The sequence below is a fragment of the Acartia tonsa genome, chromosome 12, assembly GCF_053477335.1.
Source record: "Acartia tonsa isolate MP-2025a chromosome 12, ASM5347733v1, whole genome shotgun sequence".
In the NCBI taxonomy this organism is placed as follows: Eukaryota; Metazoa; Arthropoda; class Copepoda; order Calanoida; family Acartiidae; genus Acartia; species Acartia tonsa.
In genome coordinates, this window is record NC_137271.1 from 27,542,622 (window position 1) to 27,558,746 (window position 16,125).

General features: G+C 30.8%; 2 protein-coding genes across 2 annotated transcripts in view; one reads left to right on the forward strand and one right to left on the reverse strand.

Moving 5' to 3' along the window:
• LOC145333457 (uncharacterized) overlaps positions 1-16,125 on the forward strand; it is a 202,496-nt gene that overhangs the window by 22,674 nt on the left and 163,697 nt on the right. The window lies entirely within an intron of this gene.
• Positions 1-16,125, reverse strand: part of LOC145333455 (uncharacterized) — a 70,063-nt gene that overhangs the window by 7,061 nt on the left and 46,877 nt on the right. The window contains exons 20-24 of the mRNA XM_080178605.1: positions 10,238-10,344; positions 7,801-7,880; positions 1,318-1,391; positions 940-1,059; positions 654-693 (exon numbers count right to left, since the gene is read on the reverse strand). Of these exons, the coding sequence (XP_080034731.1) occupies positions 654-693; positions 940-1,059; positions 1,318-1,391; positions 7,801-7,880; positions 10,238-10,344 (421 nt within the window). The remainder of the gene's footprint in view (positions 1-653; positions 694-939; positions 1,060-1,317; positions 1,392-7,800; positions 7,881-10,237; positions 10,345-16,125) is intronic.

Below are 16,125 nucleotides of genomic sequence, written 5' to 3' on the forward strand. Positions count from 1 at the left end.
CTTAGAATAAAGGTATTAACACAAAATTAAGTGTTTTGAAAATTATGTTATTGTTGTTTATATCTGTAAAAAAAATATTTGAAAACATGCCTTATAAGTGTCCTATTTTACTTATACTGGACCTACCTAAATATGCCGGGACTCGAACTGGGTGCACCTGACGCTATATTCTTGTTCACAAACATTGTTTGCTTTGAAGAAATATTTACATAGACGTTGATTTTGTTAAAATATTCCTATCCTAACTAAAGTTATGAAGGTTTATAGATTTTTTAAAAATAGGGTAGCTTCGCTCCTCCAAAACAGCAAGACGTACTTACTAAATGCACATTAGAAGTTAACAGAGGCAAAATTTAAGTTATTTCCGAGTTAAAGCAAAAGAAATTACATCATTTCGTCAAATACAAGCTTTTTTATTGATGTTTACTTTTGTCTACCCTTAATGTCCCGTTTTTTGGCAAAAGATCCCACTGTGGGGGGGGGGGGGGGGATGTGCGACAACATTTTTCCAATAAAAAGAACCCAAGAGAAAATCAACCCTCTTCCTAAGAATGCATAATTAATTTGGGGGGTAAGGGGGATGACCCTTCTGGGATAATGTTTTAGGAGCGAAGCCACTATTTGTACTTGAAGATAAAAGCTAAATACTGTACCTAGTTCTTGTTTCTATCAGACTACTTCTAAAGTCACTCCCTAAAATCAGATTAAAAATTAAAATATTTTTTACTCGAAATAAAAATTTACGTACCTTTCATTTTATAAGTTATACTTATTAGGATAATAAATTTATCTCAAAAAATTAGGTTGTTTTCTTTATGTTTTAAAATCATCTTATAAGTGCGTTTAGTTGAATAAGTATTGTGTGTTTTGAAAGAAACTACATAGTGGCAGTATTCTGTCTGACATATACCTTAGTTATAGAGTATCTTCGGTACTTACCAAGAGAGGGTAGGGACCTCCTTTTCTTTTTAATCTCCCTCCTTCCCGCCCCTCCTGTTGTACCCTCAGTCACGTGGCTTCGTAATTTCTGGCAAAATTCACGAAACCTCTTCCCTCGATCTGTAACATAATTATGTAAGTCTTATTTGCCTTGCAATTTATGATAACATTCTTTGGTTTAAAAAAATAAATATGAATATTTAGTAAATCAGAAAGATATGTATTATATTAAATAGAAAAAAAGTAGAGTAGGTAACCAAAAAATTATAAAATAAAATCACTACTATACATATTCTAAACAAAATAAATCTTTTAAATATGTCATCATTTTCTTTGAAATTTTTCATATATGTCAAAATTAAAACGACAATTACTCACCAATTCTAGGGCTTTCATTTTTATTTGCGTGAGCTCGAACATTTTGTTGTAATGCATCCAGTATCCGTCTACATCTAAACAAAAATATAATAATAAAATTTATATATATCTGTCTACACCTAAATAAGAATAAAATCTAATATCATAATATTTAGAAATATCTGTCAACATCTAAACAATAACATAACCTAGGTTAGAATTAAATCCGTCTAGAAAAACATAATCAAATGTTATAATTTCTGAAAATCCTTAAAACATTTTGTTTCATTTTAAAGTGTAATTTTAGCAGATTATTTAAATAGATAAACCGCGGAAATCATTTATCGAACAGCTTTGTTCTCTAATATAACATTTTGTAATGTCTTTTTAATTCAATTGTTTCATTTTTTGCAAACTAATTTTTATAGCTAAAAGCGGTAATTTTTTTTTGTAGCGAAGCTACTATAAAAGTCCACTGCATTGCCTGTACTTTCTGTCTTTAGGTCATCTTTTAAAGGTTTTTATACCTCTTATTTCTCTTTTCTCTCTTTACTTTGCTTTTGTAGCCTTCACAATTTAATAAGATTATATTTTAAGTTTGATTTATTTCGTCAAAAAGCTTGGTTTGTTTTGGCATAATCATTCTAGGTTATGTTGTTTGTCGAACTGTAAACTCTATAGACGTCTCTATTGCAAAATTACTGTCTTCATTTCAATTCCTTCAACTTTGTGGATTTTTCATATTTCCAATAATTTACAAGGTTCACATAGCTAAACAGCGCAGCATTTGCCTGAATTACTTTGTTCTTATTTAACTGACTTTAATGCTGTATTATTGTGTCAACTTGCCATTATATAAACAAGGATGACAACATCCATAAAAGCGAAGCTCTGAAACGATATGACAGACGAACATTAATTTTTGTAAAGTGTCAGAACTGAATATACAAAATATGAAAATAAAAGGTTTGACAAAATTATACGTAAATTTGTTGCAAAACTTCTTAAATACAGAATTCTGTTTAAGGACATACTGACATTTTTAATACTTGATTATAGAGATGCTTCGCTCATAATATTTTACCTTATTGTAATAGGAATCAGTAATCAAAAAATCAGATCGATCGGATGATTTTATCACATAAAAAATTGTTAATAAAAAAGTACAAAAATCAACATGTTTAAAATGGACGTACGGACATTATGGTAACGATTATAGAGTTGCTACGCTTTCTAAGTCGTACCTAACTACTACAGGAATAACCATGCAAAGTTTGATATCGATAGGACAATTTTAACATGCCTAAATTACCGAATTAAAGCTAACTATCTCGGACGGACGTACGGACGGACGGACCGACCCTAATTATAGAAAAGCTTCGCTTTTAAAAAAGTTATGTGAAGTCTACTAAATACTTGTTTTGACAGGAAAACTACTTTTTCACATACAAATATATATGCAACATTTATTTTAAGAAAATATTTTTTAATAAAAAGTATTTCTAATACTAATATTTATTATACAGAATACCAGGTGAAACGCACTAAAATAATAACAAATAAAATCCCCTACTGCAAGTAAAGCTTGCAAAACCTATGCATCTAAAACGAGCTTAACTTTTGCATGGAAACTAATAAAATTGCATTGCTTTTACCAAGTTAAAAGTTAAACATAGAAGCAGAACGTTAACATACGAATTAAAAGTTTTATAGAGTTGTTGTCATTTTTTACATCCGTTTTTACATCTTAGTCCAGGGGCGTCCAAGCTTATTATTTTCTTTTTTAGAGGAGGGGTAATTTTTTTAAAGGGGAGGGGGGATTTTTTTTTTTGGGGGGGGGGGGTAATCACCACTTTACCTACCCCCCCCCCCTTGGACGTCCTTGTTTTAGTCTATATCAATGTAGCCTAATTGTAGCATAAAGTTTTACAATCCATCTATGACATCCATCTATTATTTTTTTAGAAAAAAATATCGAAGAACAATGAAATCAATATTGTGATTGGTTTTTGTCATTCATCCATATACATTATACATTTCCGCTTATAAAACTTTGATCGACATTTTCAGTAATTACATTTTTATTAAATTTGTGTTTTTCAGTTGGGGGAGGGTGAGGTGTGTTTATTAAAATATTTTGTACTTTTATTTCAAGCCTTTTTCTACACATTTTAAGACACAAATGCATAAAGTGAACATTTGGACAATCCAATATCCAACTAATATCCAATAATAATGACAACACTTACAAGGACGAATATGCAAAAAAATATTATCGTAGAAAAGTAGATTTGCTAACATCAAGGGTCGGCGCCGCGCCTTCAGCTGTGTGGCTGGGAGTGGCTTTGTAAGTCTCGCAGCTAAAGGTGCGGCTCAAGTAAGCCGCGCGGTTGAATGCAGCTAGGGTTTATATTGAAACTTGACCACCTTTTACTTTAACCTTGCTGGCCTCTGGGGGGCTTGAGACGCTTCGGTTTTTAGACCAAGTATTAGGTAAACCTAACTTACTATAACCAATCCCTGAAGATATTTTTTAGAATTGTCATTTTAATAATTTCTAATTTTACTGCACAATATTTTATATTCTTTTACATAAAAAATTAATACTGCTGCGTTATTAATGAACATAATTTTCTACCTTTTCACCTGGTTTTTGTGCAAAGTTTTGTGATATTATATAACCAAAGTAAAAATTTTATATTTTCAATATTTTATCAATTTTTTGTCAAAATAGTACGTCAAGAAAATTATGATATCAGAGCCTCAACAATATCAAAACATTATACAAATTAAATTTAATACAAAAGGGTTTCCTAGCTATTAGAAAAAAGGGTTAATATTATCATGTCATGAGTAGAATATTTTAGGTATGAAGCAAAGAATATCTGAAAAAAACTTACCAAGGTAATGTTAAAAACTTACCAAGGTAATGTTATAAAAAAACGTCTTATAAATCAAATTAAAGGAGTCTTAAAATTATTATTTCTTAAAGTATTTTTTATAAAAAATTTAGTGGAAGACGTTTCAATACTATTTTTCTATATTTTGTTACTTTTATAAGCAACTGCAATAACACTAAAAGTTACAAAATAGAATAATCCAATATTACAAAACTTTCCAAAATGTATAACTCAGCTCAACTATTGTATAATTCATTCTGTGTTAAACCAGAAACACGATTACGTCCAAGAAATACAAAAAACTAAAATGGCTGGAAACCCCGCAACCTCCCCGGACCCCCCACTAAAAAAAATAAGAGTATAAGTTCTTAGTAAACCTATTTGTTAATACGCACACTTTCTCAAATGAAAAGGATCACAACATCCTTAAAAACAAAGCTCTGAAAACAGAATGTCAATGTATAAGTCTTGCAAAATTGTAAGTAAATTTGTTGCAAAAATTGTTTTAGTACTTGATCATAGAGATGCTTCGCTTATTACATTGTACAGTGTATTTTTTAAAATATGGAAATAAAAAAATATGCCAATAATATAATACAACATAAATATTTATATTTGGCTGTGGTCCTAATAAGAACTATTATTCTTGTTTCTAAATATGAAAATATTGCATGATATTTTGATAAGAAGAGACAATGATGCATGTTGTGGTAGTATCAATACAAAACAACATATATTCATGGTATTTTCAAATAGCGCAGCTACCTTTTACTTAGAATTCTTCTGCGCTGATATTCGTCGCTATGATTGTAGCTCAATTATCGTTAAAAACACAGTATCTACGCACTCTCTCACTTAGTTTATCAGTGACCCACAAAAACACACTTGCAGCTGATATATTTTGATATATAAGTATACCAGCTGCATTTGCAGCTACATAAAGTTTTTAGCAAGCCATGCACATAGCCGTTTTTTTGGATATTCCAAGAGTAAGCCGCATTAGTCCTTTGAGAAAAACATAGCTGCAGCTTCCTAACCGTTTGCCACTAACCAACGATGTGGAGCCTTACTTTTTGTGTTGTATTGTGATTTATGCTAACCAACAAAGTCTGCCTGACCTAAGCTTGAAAAGGAAATGCTACCTCAACTTAAAAAAAACAATACTTTTCTTCAATAAGGGTTTATACAATAACCTGTTGTTATCTATATTAAAATGAAGAAGATCTCGCTAACCGCGGGACCTATCGGTCAATATACTAACTGGTCATAAAAAGATTTTAGTCTAATTTAGTCCATTACTAATTGTAGACTTTTATTTTTCATTCCGTGTTGTTTCAGTATTGGGCTATTCGGGGAAGACAAAACATCAATAATTATGCTATTTTTAGAATTGTAGATAAGGGTTTCTTATATTTGTAACATAATATAATTTTGAACATAAAAGGCATCTTGTTCAAGCAAGATTTTTATCAGTATCAGTAAGTTATATCATTAACGCCTTTTGAATGATGCAATGCATAAATTTGCGAAAAGCTACAGGTTGTTAAGCTGAGCTTATTTTCTTGTTGTATGTGAAAATATTTTTTTATAATAACTATGTAAACGTACCCATATTTATTATTTACGTACATCAACTACAAGGTCATAGAAAGGTTGAAAAACTTTAATGTAAAAGTTAAATTTGAATCTTTTCAGTTATTAATACGGTCAAAACTGAACATAAGAGGAATATCAAGCTGATAAAGTATTAATGAAATGATTTCTTTGCAGTTTCATGGTAGTTTAGCGACTGCGTCACCCCACGTTTAATAGTAAAAGCATAAATAGTTTACCTTTACAGATAATCTTGAAAATATTATGGCGAGGGTTGAGGTTATTATTAAAGATTTGATCTGGGAACGAAAAAATGATAATACCATGTAAGTTGTTGGTAGGAATCTACCCTACAACATCAGTATGTCTAATACTTCTTATTGTCAGGGGCTGCTATTCGGCCAATGAATCCCATTTGCAATTACCGAAAATTAAATATTTAGTTGGAGTAAAGTTGGAGTAAAACTTATTTTTTGGTGTAAGAAAAAAGGGAGGGGGGTTGAGAGGAAATTTTTACTTAGAATTGTTTGTCAGAATCACATTCTTGTTCCTGCTTATTGTAAATTTATGAAGATTCCAATATAGATAAGGTTAAATCTCATAATAGTAGCAAAAATACGGTTGTATCAGATGGGTCGTATTTTCATTTCAATTATATTTATTTATTAGTTTATGAATTAACTAGCGGCTACGCCCCTAGAGGCCTCTAGGGGCACTTGAGGAGGAGAGAGTCGAATATAATAATTCAATTTCTTATTTTAGATTTTAAAAGAAAAAGTAAAAAAAAATTGGGGGGGGGACGAAATTTTTTTTTTTTGGGGGGGGTGCCCCCCCCACATTTTTCATTTTTGTTAAAAAAATTTAAAAAAAAATTTTTTTGGGGGGGGGGGGATTTTTCATTTTTTGGGGGGGGTTGGGGGTGTCCCACCCCCCAAGAAAATAGATTTTTTTGGGATTTCTCTTTGGTGAAATATTTATGAAACCTATGAGAAGCTACCCTGTTAAGGAGAACCCGATCGGTTCAGCGGTTAGCGAGATCCTTCGGTACAGACAAACACACAAACACGCAAACACACAAACATACTGTTACTTTATTATAAGGATGTATGAATTAATATATATTAATATATTATTAACATATCCTTATAATAAACTAACAGGATGTCTGTTTGTCTGTCTGTTTGTGTGTACTGAAGGATCTCGCTAACCACTGAACCGATCGGGTTCTCCTTAACAGGGTAGCTTTTCATAGGTTTCATAAATATTTCACCCAAGAGAAATCCCAAAAAAATCTAGAAGAAAAATATTTTCGCCTAAAGACTTCAACGCAATATAAAGAGGTATCGTAGAGACTTGAATAAAAAACATTTAAAGTGCCACTAGAGGCCTCAAGGGGGTGTAGCCGCTAGTAGTATTATAAAACAGTGAAATTTTTATCAAGACTTCTAACGATTATTCTCTGTTTCTTCAATATAAAAACATGGCTATTAAATCCATGTTGATGTTCATTTGTTTCTCTTCTCACTTTGGAGCTTCGCTTTTATGGATGTTGTTATCCTTGTTATTACCTCAACAATCTTTTTATATTGTTTTGATAATACCCGCCATGCTAAATATAATGTTTAAGGCAGCATATAATTAAAATTGTTGGATATTTCCTTAACAAACAGACAGATTAGATTGCATTTTTTAATGAAAAGGCTTCTTTATCATTTTGTTCGTCAAATATATATTTTCCTTTAGGTAGTGAAGCTACTCCGTAATTTACTTTGTCTGTCCCGTCCGTTCGCTCTAGAGGGGAAATATGAATCTTTGGCTGCTATTTGAGGTATATAGCAACTTTTTATCGGTAGAATCTGCTGACTATGACTTACTTGGTTCTCTGATATCTCTGTATTGCTCTAGGTGAGAATAGGGAGAATTTTGTGCTGATTTTTATGTTAAGATTTTGCTGACCAACATGCATTTACTCTACAAATCAATGTACAACTACGAATAAATAATTGCTTACCTAGAACCAAACTCTAACTTGTATTTGATTGAAGAATTGCTGTCATGGAAGTATATCTGGTCACCTTGCTTCTTTAGATCCTAAAAATTCAATAATTTGTCTCGTTTTTACGTTACATCATCGTGACCAACATGGTGTTAAATAATTGATAACAAAAAAAGGTGCTGAATTCTGCACAGCTTAATGGTCGCTGCCTAGCCCCCTCTTTCCTTATTTTTTTCTAGGAATGCATATTAATTTAAGCATTAAAATATAAAGTTAAAGCCAATATCACTCCAAATAAATGCAAGCACCCCCCCCCCCCCACCCGACCCAACCACATAAACTTTCACAAATCGAAAAGCCTCTAATTCTAAATTATTATAGGTAAGAGTGCTTTTAACTTGAAGTCTGGAATGAATAATATTTAAGGGACTCTATTTAAATATAATTATTGCCATAAGCTTTCCTTTCTTATATATTTTAGTTTATTAATCGTATTTTTTTTTGGAGGGGGGGTTGACTTTAGTGAACTTATTTGTTAGAGCGATTCTATTAAACTATGTACTTCTAAAAGCTATTATAGTTTGAAAGTATAACTTTAGTTTTAATGCAATTTCAATTATAATGCATTTTAGGGCATTATTAGTAGAAAAGTCACTCCAATATGTTCGCGTGTCCGTCACTCAGTCTAATTAGTTAAGGTATTGACTTTATATAACGCATTGGCTTATTTAGGAAAATATTATTGTTGTATAACGAACATGTCCCATTAACCTACAAAACGAAATACAAATGTTGTCTTAAAAATCTGGACAAATGTATTTGTAAAAAAATTCTTTACTTTATACTTTTATTAGTGGCAGCTCCCCTAGCTTCTAGGGGCTCTCTATCCTAAGGTCCTGACAGAAGCTAGAAAAATAGCTTAGAAATATCATAAGACTTAAATCTGAAAAAATAGCCTAAAACCATTACAGGACCTATACGAAGTTTATCAAACATAGAGAACCTAAACGGTTTTGTAGTTATTAAGATCTTAAGTTTCCGACAAAAACCCTTACTACTTTATATAATAGGATAAAATGTACAAATTACAATTAAAATTACACTTCTGGACAGATTTGTCCTTGTACAGATTATAAAAGCACAAAGGCAGCGCAATATCAATTAAAGAAGAAAAGTTGTTTTTAATTTTACTTATTTCTGCGTATTTAATTTGCTAAACCCACTCAAAATTACGGACAGAGATATAAACTATGAAAACTAAAATTCATATTGTCATTACAACATCAAATGCTACATTCAAGGTGGAAAGGGTTCAATATAATTCTATTTGTGAGTAAGTCACCTTTCGTGTCATATTTCTAAACTTCTTTGGTCACCAAGAGCAAATATGATTTTTGTGGAAAATAGATGTTAAGTTTAACATTAGTTATTATTTTTTTTTTATAAAACCAGTCTCTATATCTGTATAACTCTCACAATACCTTTTGAGAATATATTTAATAGTTGCTTTTAGTTTTGTATATTCTATTTTTGGTTGGATGTCGTCCATAATTCTAAAAAGTAGTGCACAGAGAGAGCATGTTTAAAGCAATTTTCTACCTGTTTATTTGTCAGGGATCTAGATTAACCCCCCCCCCCCCACAAGGAATCTTTTAAAGAGTTTTTTAATAAAAACGAAAGGTTATTTTGTACAGATATGGCAGGAAGAATTAAATTTTTCTTTCAGATAAGCTTTAAATGTGTCTAGGGTATGTTTAATCCAGTTTTCTTGTCTTCTTAATTCTAAAGCCCCCAGTCTCTAGGTGTGAAGTTGCTAGCCATTAATTAATTAGTTAACTTATCCTTTTATAACTCGACTAAAATTCACAAAATGAATTATGTGGGGTTGGTCACACAATGGGGAATTACGAGTTTATCCAAATTTTTTTTATCCAAAACAGGATAAAATAGAAGATGTACATTTACTTCCGTACAAGTATTACATTATAAATTCATCATATCTGCATGAAATTACAGCAGCCCAGCTGCACATTCATTTTCCTTCAATAAACACATCAAATTATTTCTTTAATTTTAAAGTTTCTTTTTAATGCAGATAAGATACTATGAGGAAGTGAATGTACACCAAAGTAGAATAATACTTGCAGATGCAGAAGAATATTAAACCATGTTAAGTGTTTACTTAGAAACTGAAAAAATACTGTAACAACAAACATGAGACAAAAATTCAAAGATTACTTATATTAAAATCTACATTCATAATAGTATATTAAACAAAAGTCGTTTTCAACACGTAAAATCATTGTCGTCCAATAATAGCTTTAAAGTCATAGAATGAATTTATTTACATCGGGTTGTATTCAAAACTAGTCGAGAGTTTAATTGAAAGCAATCACCCCCATCCCCCCCGTAAGACATTTTAAGTTAAAAATCAAAGGTTCTAGAAAGTTACCTTAACATCTTGCCAGGTAATTCTGGTAGCAGGCTGACCAGAGGAGAACTTGTCTGAGCAAGCTTCAACCAACACAAGATGACAATTTTCAAGTCTCAAATCCAAGCCCTAATTTCAATAAAAATAATGGTCATATCTAACAGAGCAGGGTCGATGTATCATTGGTCTAGTTATAATCCAAGAAACTAAAAACTTTAAAACGAGTTACTAAATAAATTTTATGCATGTGTTTTAGTAATTACCTAATTACTTATTATACGTAATTACATTTTTCTAGCACATAATTTTGATGTCAAAAGATCATTTAGTTTGACATATTAATTTATTTTCCTCCAAATATTTTATATATAAAAAGTTTTGCATGATAAAACAAAATAAATGAGTGCATAAAAATTACAGATATTTTTCCAGCAAAAAAATTGTTTGCGTCAGATTTCCTTGAAATTTCTGGAAATTCGTGCGTAAAGCAAAAGTTGACAAGAAAATAATGCTGCTGCAATATTTTTTGTTGATTTTTTATGATCTTTTTGCTAATTTAAAATTGTATGGTACAATGGTACTTTGTTATGTGGTCAACACGGAATATTATATTCTTGTTTAAAATTACACAAACAGGAAGTAAACAAAAATTGCAATTTAAGCAAAAAAAAACATACTTGAAAACATTTAAAGACACATTTCTTAAAATATATTACGTTTTTAGCGAGCCTTCTTTACTTTTTGGACAAGTTTAGCTGTGTTATTTTGAACGTTACTATAAAATCTTCATAATTCTTTTAAATGTTTTATTGGAAGTTTAGCAATTTACTTAGTTTAATTCCATAAGAACTCTTTTTTAAAGGCTTAAATAAATCTGTAAAAGGTCGCAATTTGGACAAATATGAGACAAAAACAAAGACAAGGAGCAATGACAAGATGCTGATCAAATGTTACTTGGAATCTGTGTTTTTTAGTTTATTACTGTTACATGTACAAAGATAATTAAATATCTTTTTAAATGTCTAATTTAATGTATTATATTTGAAATTTTAAGTATTGAATGTTTTTCATGTAATATTAAACTTATGTTAGCACGTAATATATGTTTTATCAATTCGTAAAAAGAATAAAAACAGACCATAATTTTTTTTGTATTCAGTATATTACAACAGCACACATAACCTCACTCGCAACATTAAACACCCATTTAAAGCCATTTTTATGCTTATGCGCCATAGTACAACTATAAAAGATAGAGTTTTCAATAATATACGGAAGTAGATGCGACAATTATTGACTTTACTTCAGGGATCGGAAGCCGCGCGTAAGCCGCGTGTAAGCCTCAGTGAAATCGTCATTTTATCACTATAAAATTTAGCTGGATGTATAAAACTGTCTCTTTAGTAGACAATCCTTCTTTCAAAAATTTCTTTTTCTGCTCACAAGCAGGTTTAAAACTGAGGCTTATGCGCGGCTGAGGCGCGGCTTCCGAACCCTGCTTTACTTAAATGAATTAAGTTGGCGAATGAAACCGCAAAATTCCCTAGGCATAAATGAACCTCATAAGACGTTTAAACACATATAACTATGAAGAAAATTATTATCAGGAAATATAAAAATAATTGCACAATAATAGATGGAATTAAGAATATCACAACATGATAATATAAAAGATCTCAAAAAGAGTCAAATTTTTAAATCCATTTTCAGCCTTTGGCAGCTTAAAATTATTGGATAAGAGGTTAAATGATTAACACAGTAAACAAAATGTGCTTTTCATTTTCATCATAACGTACATATCCCTGTATCTACATAGCACATATTGATTTATTTATTAACTTTAGTTTATTACAAGTTAAATTATGAACAAATGTATCCAAGAAGCTGAAAGCCTTTGCTATTATGTATAAACACTCATTACACAAGGAGTCATGTCTCATATTAGATTGGTTTACTGGTCAACTTTCATGCATAATCAGATAAAAATTTACAAGGGCAATAATGATCATAAGTAGTATAGCAACTCATGGTCAGACCTTTTATTATATGAGATAGAAAAGTAAAGCTCATATTAAAAGAAATTTTATTATAATTTGATTAACGCAATAAATAAATACCTCTGTTAAAATTTTGGATGGAGGGGGGGGGGGATCTTATGAAACACCATTCAAAAACCTCGCCCTCATTTTAACCATAACCACCTCTAACACTTACTTATAAAAGTAAAACAATTATGTATATTGAAGAACAAAAAACTGACCATTTTATTGCAACACCTAACATTTTCCAATAATTGTTTTTAGATTAGCATGGGAATTACAAATTTTAACCTTGTTTCATGGTTTAATCATTGCCCAGTAACTACCACTACAGGGGCGTGACATAGCTAATAGATTAAACTTTGGCGCTGTTATTTTTTTGGCAAAGACATAATAAAATTTAGATAAATAGTGAAAATTAATAATCGTAAAGTCGACATAAATATTGGGCTTAATTCAGCAGTCTAATTTTTTAAGTTGCATCAAAATATATTACCTATATAATTTGTCAACACAAAATATTCAAGTTTAACAGGTCAGCAATGAAGCCTTATGAGAAAATTTTAATTATTTTCTACATTGCACCATTTAGCCTTTACAACTTCTTTTAAACAATGAGAATATTTTAAAACAATTAATTTGTTTAAGTAATTAACTGTTATTGTTTTTGATATTTTTGTTGAAATCATTTTATTAACTCAAGGCTACTTTTGTAATTTGATGAACAATTGAATATGGTTGGACCTAAACAAATTAGTATTATGTTAATATCTAAGTAAGTCCAACCCATTAGAATATCGCGATATCGATATGTCAGGAATTAAATTTCTACCATAGAGAAAATAATAATTTTCCTTATGATTTCTACCTATGTACGCAGGCATTAATTTCCCTGCGATTCATAAGTTTATTATGCACTTGCTGCCGAGCCTTGGTAAATGAAAAAACTGCTAAATAGAATAGTTTTAACATTAATTGACTTAGTTAACGTAAATTAGTTTTATTTGTTAAACATTAAAATCTTGGCAAACAAAAGCTGTAATAATTAGACAGGGAATCTACACATTCACTCACATACGTTTGTCGCTTCGGTACTAAGCATAGCATTGCAAAAAAAGGGAACAACTTATATGAAAAAGAAATACTTGAGATAGAATGCACTGTCAGTTCGTAAATTTTGTATATTTACTTAAATAAACAAATATAGGAACATACCTTGTTATAAAGTAGCTCAACTTTTTAAACAATAAGAATTAGTGCAGGAATTGCTAAAAAGTTTTCAAAATAAGTTTTGAATCTTTACTTAAAGATGTTGACTTGAGAATACTTAAGGATTTCATCGTCCTTTTTTCATTCTTCTACTTCCTTATGCATTTATTTACAGCTTTAAATATATGTTTTTTTAATTGATTCCTTGCAGTTAAAATATTCAGCAACATATTGTTGTTTAATTGCCGCCAGTCAAACTAAAAAATTTGAATAAACATTCTTACATTTTCCAAAGGTAATTTCTATAATCATGGCATGTCCATCCATCCGTAAGTTCGCAAAAGACAGCTTGCATGATCATGAATTGAATCATGACAAGACGATAAGACCAGTTAATATCATTTTTCATTTTAATTCTAAGCACAGTTTGGCCAACTGAATAATATTATTGATTGCTCCTTTACCGATCTTGTCATCCTTGTAGCAATTTTTTTTGATTAAGCGAAAAATATGCAAATATTAGAAATTATCTAATATTGATTATCAATGAGGGTTTAAGCTATAAAGAAGGATGTAGAAGGAGCGGAAAGAGAAATATACTTTTAATTTTCTATCCTTATATGTACAAAAATAACATGTTGTCTGTAGATTAAGATCTCGTAACCGCTAGACAGATATGGTTCACATTTTCAGTGAATCTTTTTTTAGGTCAGAGGAAGGTTTATGACCATTTTGGGGGAGGGTACCTCCACCCTCCAAAAGAAATCACTAAAGAAAAAATACCCTACATTAAATATTTAAAGAAAGAATAAGCCTTTTCAATGCACCCACACTTAAGCCAATCTCAGCAGCGGCAACTCTAAGCCATAATAAATTGCAGCCACAGGGCTGATGGTTCGGATGCCGAGCCTTACTTTATAGAAAAAGATTGGGAGAGGACAGAATCAAACTTTTAAAAATTATTTTGAAGCATGCAATATTATTTAATTAAAAGTTTTTAAAAAGAATGCAAAGAGGTATCTAATAAAAAAAAGAAATTCACGCAAATTTTACTACTTTCAAATCTTGGAAAATTTGTCCCTGTTTTCAAATTTACATGCATCTGAGTTTTGTGGTCTTTCCATTGCGTTCAGGGAGACAGGCGTAAATAAGTGTAAATAGATCTTAAAATCACTAACTCTTACTTAAACAATATTTTTTGACTAAATCCAATAATCTTCTATGAAAAGCCTTAATCCCGAGGGGCATATCTTCAAACGAACTTTACGTAATCTATCATAACCAATAACTGCATAAGTGGGAGGTAGGGGGAGTATAACGAATTCCTTTAGCCTATTCCTATTTCCGTGGTGACTATGATAGTAATTTTGAGATGACAATTTACGTATTTGGCACGAGCATATTCTTCCCATAATAAGGGTTATATCTATTAACCAACCAGGAATGTGGCATCCAAAAAGAGAACGGAATTTTCTTCAGCTGCATTATCCCTGACTTTATTTTACATTGTCCAATTTAATATAACTACAGCTCACTTAACCACCATTCAACCCTTCCCCCACCCCCTATCGTTTTAGTTTTAGTAATAAAGCTACTCTAATCCAACTGCTAAGTTAATATCTGTGACGGACAGACAGACATACGTACAGACTAAAATTACAGAGTAATTCGCGGAATAGATGAAATGTAAAATATGTTGCCAATAATTTACCCAATTTGGAATTAATTTCTTTCTGTCTGAAGCCAATTTTATTTTAGCAAGGACTCTGTAACATTAATTCAATTGTTATCAACAATGGATTTTAGACAGTAGTAGGAAAAGGAAAATGAATAGTTTTACTTTTAATCCTGTTTTGTTGAGCCCGAATGGCCGAAGGCATGGTCAAATATAAATAGGGATTATTCCTATGATTATTATTTTCTAAAAGCTCTATAAGTAAAAGGGTTTGTGTGCTCGCTACGTACTTTAAGGGAAACCATTTTCATTTGTAAACAAACACACATCGCCCTTTTACGTAACGACCATTACGGGCCTTGCACCATACACGTACAGTCAGACCGCGTTAGTTATATTGAAGCTGCGATAACAAAAATTCAAGGATTATAATTTTGAAGGCAACTAAAGTTTGGCCTGTTGGCATCTGATTTGAATAAATTTCAATTTTGTGCAATCTAAAACAGAACATTTGAAAAAACTGAGTAAACATAAACACTCTCAAATACCTCAAAATAAATAGTTGAGCAGAAGATAAATATTTCTTTGCTTTACAATTTTAAATGTTTAATTTGAATTTAACCGATATAGTTTCAAAAATATTTAAATTTGATATCATGTTTCATGGACAATCACATCCATAAAATATATCATTCTTCAGGATATATAGTGCATAAATATTTATCTTAGTCGGAACATTGACCAAGCATAGTACGGTAACCATAAAGTAGTTATGCTTTTTAAAAAAAATCATCTGCCCCACTCCTGAAGGTGTTTTAAGATAAATATTCTTTTCTTACAGTTATTCATATTTATCAGTAATACATCTTACAGGATTTAAGGAGTGTTATTTTGAAGCACAGCTACTCTATTACTAAGATATGTAGGTTTAACTGATCAATCCCATGATATAGACACTATATGTAGTGCTTGTTCAAAATAAGTTT